Genomic DNA, 7,748 nt, shown 5'->3' with positions numbered 1-7,748 from the left:
AGAAATAAACACAGTTTGATTAAAAGAGAAACAAGGTAACAATGGGAGATGTAGCCTCGACCTGTGCCCAAAATTAGCAAGACGATGCTTGGGTTTGAGGAGGTGAAAAATTGTGAAAGTTTGTTGACTAGTTTTATGGCAGGAAAGGATCCTAGAGCTCTGGGGGAACTACTGAGCCTATAATTCAACTGTTGGGAGGAATGTGGCGACTTTTATTGTATTTTCGAAAAATTTAAATAAGTATCTTGACTTATCTGTGATTTTGTGCAAAGTGTGTGAAGTCTCAAAGTCAATTTATCTTTAAAGTAGGAACAACAATGAGAATGTACATATAAGATATTATGTTTACTATGTCAGAATGAGTGTTATTAAAGTTATGGCATATTAATGAGTTAGAGTCATTTTGTTTATGATTATTGGTATTTGTGGAAAATATAAATATGTATATACATATGTGCATTGAACAGGGTAGGAAGACTAGAGAAATGATACCGAGAAGACTTAAATTTATTCCCTAAAATTTTATACCCTAGGTATCTCGTTGTTGAGGAAATACAAGTGAAGGAACCCAAAACTAGGAGCCCAACATTGATTCCTTTTTTAATAAAGAGAGTGAGTTAAGACTCTAACAAAAGAACAAAAAGAAAGGAAGGGGTTTGTTTGTCTTGTAGTTAAACCCATAATATAAATATTTATACATGTTTATAGAAGAAAACATCCTACTATAATTCATAATAGTATAACCAAGCTTCATAAATATTGCAGAAAATAAGTGGAAAATGGGATAGGTATTATGGATATAGACAATGTTAGCATACATATAGGCTGACGGTAAGAAAATAATTCGTCATTGACTTGTGAGTGTAAGCAGTACTTACTTAACTTTGATAGTGGCCCTGGAGGAATAGTATGCAGAAACCTAGTGATAGGAGTCCACAAGGTTACCATGGCCTATAAACTTACTTGTAGAATTAATAATACATGTAATAAATTTGTATATATAAGATTCATAGTCTAGAGACTGTAATCTAAATAATATTAAGAAATCAGTACCAAGATATTTATATATATAGAGCATCTTAGAAGAAATATAGTGCATATGAATTTGACCAAAGAAAACGTAATTTCCAAATCTCCATGATTAAGAGATAAACCTTTCATGGTAAATGTAAGTATCAAAGGAAATTAAAAATACATTATAAACATTCATTAGTCTGAAATATCAAGTATACATATATCTTGAGTCAAGTTGTCTTACAACCATAGCCAAAATAGATAAGCAATGTGTGTTCCAACAAGAAAAAAGAAAATAAAGAAACACTTTATTAATATTTTCCATAAACTATTTCGGCTACAGGAATCTAACATGTTCTCTATTTTTACAAAGAAATCTTAAAGAAATACATAACATTAAAAAGTATCCCTTGGGCTATCCATAATTTTCTCTTAAGGTGAACCGAACTTGACTATGGCCCGACATGGTGGAGCATTTAGCTAAACCAGTTGAAACAACTCTTAGAAAGGACCTGCAATATATGTGTAAAGCCAGAGCATACATATATGGAGGATGATAGAAGAATAACAAACAACCCTCATCAAATTATTTTTCCCTTGAGCTCCCAAGGACCAAGACAAAGATTAATGTGCAAGATACCTTAGTTAGACACTATAATTGTGAAGGAAAATAAAACAAATAAAAACACAAGAAGTAATGCACTGATAAATATCTCATAGAAAAGTCGATAGAACTCCATGCCACTCTCAACACAATGAGAATTTTGTGCTTATAATTCCTTATCAAAGAACGATATGAACCTCATCATAATAAAAGAAAAATCTAGCAAATAAGACCATAAACCCTTGCTATACCTGAGAAGGTTGGGAAAAAAACCCTAACTATACCATAAACTCATTTTTGATCTAAAAATTCCTTGATACTCAAATGAAAGAAAAAAACCCTTATTATTAAGTTTAAGGAGTGATACACCAAGTATACCATATTAATCAAATGAAAAATCATCATCTCAAAAAATTGATTAAGAAGTGAAATTACTTACAATGCTACTTATATTTACCTCCTAAAAATATTTTAATATATTAATTAAATCTTTTAATAATTATTTATATGTAATTGAAACATAAAAATTAAAGCAATTATGAAACATTTTAAACTTGTAATAATATACTAAGTGTACATAACCTATAACCGTGTCTACTCCTACTTACTTCAATTAATTAAAAACATAATAAAAATGATCTTACAATTTCCTTTCAATTAATTAAATAAAATAAAATAATCATTTTTTTAATCCTATATTATTAATGATTTTGGGTTTTCTACATGCACTCCTCCTAAACTCACACTTTTAATAATATAATATATAATATAAAAAAACTTAGTGAATTTATGATAATCACAACCTACAAAGCGTAGGCCCATTAGATTCCAATGGCAACATACATATTGTACGGCCATTAGATTTCACTAATGTGGATAATGTTCACTAGAAAAAGTTGTGATCCTTTCATTTCGTTTCAAATTTCCTTTGCAATAGCATATCCCATCCCAAAAAAATGAAATACCAAACAAGGAGCCACTGCCGTGGCAGTAGTCCCTGCCGGGGTCTGCAGGGAAGTGTAGAACATGGAAAAGTTGGCCTGGCGGAAATTGTTCCAAGTCTGGAAAGGATGGGAGGCAGAGGTCAAGGAATAAATGGAGTGAACCACAAATAAGTAATTCATATAAGTCGCTGAAGGCAGGCAGGTACTCTCAGTTGTAAATCATTTCACAGTGGATGCAAATATTACATAGTAACAAAATAGCTATGGGGCCAGTTTGTTGATTGGCCTACATGCTGCAGAGCAGTGACCATTTGCATCCATCTGTCCAGGTATGACAAGAACGATTATGAACTTGAAGAAGCTTTATTTGAATGAAGATGCTAAACAAAAATGCAGAAAATGATTTAGGAACAGGGTTTGGAGATACAAAGTGATCCCTTTCAATAATGTTGAACCACAAATAAACATTATGTTCAATGTTGACTGAAAAATTAATTGCCTAGACTGAAAAATATCTTTAAATCTTAAAACCAATAATTCATATAAATCGATGTTTAAACCTTAAAACCAGTGATTCATATAAGTCGCTCAAGGCAAGCAGGTACTCTCAGCCGTAAATCATTTCACATTGGATGCAAATATTACATAGTAACAAAATAGCTATGGGGCCAGTTTGTTGACTAGACTATGTCAGAAGCACTTCTTGTTGCATGAGTTGCATCAGCAACCGCAATTCCTATGTCTGCCTTTTTTAGCCTGCAATCGTTAACAATCTCGTACTTATGCTCTGCAATGACCAGTCAAAATTAGGAAGGATATGGTTCAATCAAACACTAATTAAGGAAATGAAAAAATAAAAGTATCTGAAAAAACACAGAACTAAAAGATAATTGTTGCTCACCAGGGAAAACACCAGCAAAACCATCAGTCTTCTCTATCAGTTCATCAACTGGAGAAGCTGCAATTGATTCATCTTTGTCCTGACCTAGTAAAGAGGATGATGGATACATGTTTGTACCCATGTCCAGTCGGCAAGTTGTCTCCTTGGCAATAGCCAATTGATCTCCTAATGAACATTTGCAAGTAAATAGTTAAATGTTGGCTCATTGCATTACAAAAATAGTAGTGAAACTGATGATAGCATAACCTCACCATACCTGTGATCATTTTGACATTTACACCAAGATTAAAATCCCTTATGATTGTTTCAGCACTGTCATGGCGTGGGGGATTAAAAAGAGGCATCAATCCAATAAAATGCCAGGGTCCTCCTGGACTCTCCTTCCTACCCTTTGGAACTTGTTGCAAAGATTTTGAGATAGCTATAGAGATATACATAATCAACAAGAAGAACTTACTGGGAAGATTCAGCCCACGGATAAAGCAAAAGAAGCCATATTATTAACCTGATATGCAACTGCAAGAGAGCGAAGTCCTCGTTCAGCAAAGTTGTCAATAACTGTATGAACTCACCGGTCAATTTGTGGCTTATTATGTGCGAGGTTAAGAATCTAGCAGAAGGTATTTGGTCATTTCAGTTTTAATAGAATGTGTACAAATAAGTTTTGAAGAACTTTCTAAACAATACAACCCATTACCAAGTCTAATGAAGAAGGTCAAACTTCCAAAGAACAATACCTGCTCTGGAGCACGTGTACTAACTTGATGCATTTTCCCTTCATTGTCAATATAAGTGAGAGTTGTCCTCTTGTCAGTTGGATTAAAAGGAAGAAAATGGAGCTCTTGAATGGCTGCCTGCGCCTTTTAGATGCATGGATGTTAAAAGCCACAACAAAAGATACAAATTAGTAAAATAATCATAGGCCTGATTATCAACTAAAATTTAATATGATGACATAAAAAAATACTTGCCTCCTTAGGATCCGTAAGCATCCCAACAATTGTTGCATCAATGGCATCTTGATTCTTTGTTCTGGATGCTCTTGTAGCCATCAGCACAACAACATCCTTGTCATATCCTTTCGTGAAAACCTATTCATGACAACAATTAGTAATTGATACTTGTTTGAAGGAAACTAACAGTACTGGATCATCCAATATTACCACGGACCCTAACTAGCCAATTTGTCCATCTCTGAGAACTTGTTAAGTTCAAAGTCTTAAGTCATTGACCAAGGAATTTAAAATTGCAGTACCCATGATCTTAAGAGGATTTTGAACATCGAATTGCGTGCTTCCCCGCAAAACCAAGGATAGAAAACTGAAAATATGGGGGCTGCCACTCATACAAAAGATAGTGAACAGACCTTGCTCTTTGGAGCCAGCCGAGTCATCAGTGCTGCAGTAGCATTGCCAGCATTGTTTTCCTCTCTGAAACTTATGGTAGAGTTCATAACAAGCAATGTTAGAATACCACCAAAATCTTGCCAGTCAAGAGGTTTTCCCTGCAAAGATAAAATTTACATGATTAAAGCCTCAACTAAAAAGAGTGGATAGGGTATGCCCTGACTGATACTGGCAACAAGAGAGAAATATTGTGACACGGTAGAACAAGAAGCCATCTTCTTTTCCGATAATATGCACACGAACCATAAGGATGAAGTAATACTGTGAATTACTAAAAATACAATAGAGGGGAATGATATCTAATGGGAGAGACCAAATGCCACACTACTATTTACTATGAAATAGAAAACACAAAATTAGCAACAGTACTAGCAAATATTATTAATGATGAAAAAACAAAAGAATAACCATGACCAATTTGCCAAAAAAATACAATTATCAGAAGGAATGGCCACAGTTTAAAGATATGTGTTTAGTTCATGGATTGATCAATGGGGGTATATTATGCAAGCATGTTGAAGAGTCAAGACAGGCAAACAGACATGTTTGATAAATTGAATGTACACATTGTAGGTCCGACTAGGAAAAGCCCTTGCAGAGAAGAAAACACCATAGAAAAAAAAAATAGAACATATAAAAGTAACAACATGATATTTGTGGTGTAAATAGCCAAGAGTTTTCAAAAACAGAGAAAATATGGGCCATGCATTTGAACGTTAATCTCTAAAAATGGGGATTTGAGCCAGCCGAGCGAAGCCAGGAACTTCTCGTTTTTTGAATTCGAAATTCGAATTAATTTAGAAATAGAGATTTGACCTGAGTGATACGTTTCACCCTTTGGTGTTTTTATATCGAAATTGGAATTAATGACAAGGGAGGTCTATCATGGTATGGAACAGTGGATGCAAATATTACATGGTATGACAAGAACGATTGTGAACTTAACAGAAATGCACAAAATCATTTAGGAACAGGGTTTGGAGATACAAAGTGATTGAATTCAGCCTTAATAAACATTATGTTCAATCTTGACTGAAAAATTAGTAATTCATATAAGTCAATATTACATAGTAACAAAATAGCTATGGGGCGAGTTTCTTGACTGGACTATGTCAGAAGCACTTCTTGCTGCATCAGTTGCATGAGCAACAGCAATTTCTATCAGTCATTCCACATTTGTGCTTTCTAGCACGGTCATAATTTTGATGCATGGTTAGAAGCAAGCAGTCGAAATCTTCAGCTCATTCATTCTCCAACATATCATTTTGTGCGGCTCATACAAACTCCGTTTACCTACTTATGCTCTGCAATGATTAGTCAAAATCAGGAGGGATATGGAATCAAACACTAATTAAAGATATACATAATCAAGAAGAAGAACTTACTGGGAAGTTTCAGGCCACGGATAAAGCAAAAGAAGTCATATTATTAACCTGATATGCAACTGCAAGAGAGCAGCAAACTTGTCAATAACTGTATGAACTCGTTAGTATTCAAAAAATTTGTTTATATATATGTGAATAAATTAATCCATTAACAAGCATAGGTGTTGTGATTACCATGGAAACTCCATCAGAGATTATAGGCATGAAGTACGGTTTAAACCTCTCAGTCACCAAGAGAATTAACAAGAACCCTCATTAAATTTACCATGGTTCACTTACCACGCTGATAACATACAGAAAATTTAAAGTAATGACCGAAAATGAATAGGGGGAGAAATACCAGAAGTTGACTATGAAAATCACTATGAAAATGAATTAAATGCTTTGAATGAGAGCATGAAAAGACCTTGTAACATAGAAACCCTCAAAGTGATTCTCCTCCATAACCAGTTGACAAAATGAAACTCAACACAATGCAAGTTAAAAGTGGCATAAGACTAGGGTTTCCAATTTGAAATCCTTACCTATAACTGTATGTTTTGAAGGCAAGGTCACCATATCGCTTTCAAAACATAGAAGTTGACATGCCTGTGACTTAAATTAAAAATAATCGTGTAAAAATATGTATTCAAAAAATTTGTTTATATATATGTGGATAAATTAATCCATTAACAAGCATAGGTGTTGTGATTACCATGGAAACTCCATCAGAGATTATAGGCATGAAGTACGGTTTAAACCTCTCACTCACCAAGAGAATTAAGAAGAACCCTCATTAAATTTACCATGGTTCACTTACCATGCTGATAACATACAGAAAATTTAAAGTAATGACCGAAAATGAATAGGGGGAGAAATACCAGAAGTTGACTATGAAAATCACATTGTATACCTGAGTAGTGAAAATAGGAATTCTAAGATAAATGAGTTCATGAGTGTGAGATTGCAAAGGTAAAATTGAGCTAAATGAATTAAATGCTTTGAATGAGAGCATGAAAAGACCTTGAATCATAGAAACCCTCAAAGTGATTCTCCTCCATAACCAGTTGACAAAATGAAACTCAACACAATGCAAGTTAAAAGTGGTATAAGACTAGTAGATCATCCTTGTCAAGGCTATAACGAATGGGTTTACTGCATCCCAACATTAACAAGTTGCAATCGTTCGTGTTTTTGCATTCTCTATGCAGACATGCTGCTACTCTTTGGATAGCCAATACATACCAACACCCTCCAGCTACCTGTAAAAATCTTGGTCTCTTCAAAATGCCTCATTTAAACCCAAGAACCCCAGTTTCCACAATATGCATGATAATGGTTAAAGAGTTTCAAGGAAGAACTTGCTAATAAAAATCTCAATGGATTGTTGTCTGTCTATCTGATTTATTGGTGTTGCAAAATTCTGCATGGGTCATGTATTACTGGCATAGCTATTTATATAGCAGAATTTTAATCTGGGAAAATTCAAAATTAATATACCTTGAACTCAAAATT

General features: G+C 34.1%; 1 protein-coding gene across 1 annotated transcript; it reads right to left on the bottom strand.

The window, feature by feature from the left end:
* Positions 1-3,242: 3,242 nt before the first annotated feature.
* LOC149237012 (plasma membrane ATPase 2-like) lies at positions 3,243-6,698 on the bottom strand. Its single transcript, XM_089369116.1, has 9 exons — positions 6,661-6,698; positions 6,534-6,537; positions 4,830-4,967; positions 4,435-4,554; positions 4,201-4,323; positions 3,921-4,021; positions 3,720-3,775; positions 3,464-3,628; positions 3,243-3,349 (listed from the first exon to the last, which is right to left on the bottom strand). Exons 1-9 carry the CDS (start codon positions 6,696-6,698, stop codon positions 3,243-3,245), a joined length of 852 nt encoding a protein of 283 aa, XP_089225242.1.
* Between the last annotated feature and the right edge of the window lie 1,050 nt (positions 6,699-7,748).

This window comes from Pinus tabuliformis, chromosome 8, assembly GCF_031772625.1.
Source record: "Pinus tabuliformis cultivar Carrire ecotype Pingquan chromosome 8, CPIR1, whole genome shotgun sequence".
Lineage (NCBI taxonomy): Eukaryota > Viridiplantae > Streptophyta > Pinopsida > Pinales > Pinaceae > Pinus > Pinus tabuliformis.
The sequence above is the reverse complement of the archived record's forward strand: the minus strand, read 5'-3'. Positions and strand labels throughout refer to the sequence as shown.

What these genes read in the sequence shown, in the direction of transcription:
- LOC149237012 (XM_089369116.1), bottom strand. Translation starts at nt 6,698, where the DNA reads ATGGAGGAGAATCACTTTGAGGGTTTCTATGTTACAAG. An exon ending in GTACACGTGCTCCAGAGCAG is followed by an intron (nt 4,022 to 4,200) that starts GTATTGTTCTTT and finishes GAGTTCATACAG; the next exon opens with TTATTGACAACTTTGCTGAA. An exon ending in AAATGTCAAAATGATCACAG is followed by an intron (nt 3,629 to 3,719) that starts GTATGGTGAGGT and finishes AATGTTCATTAG; the next exon opens with GAGATCAATTGGCTATTGCC.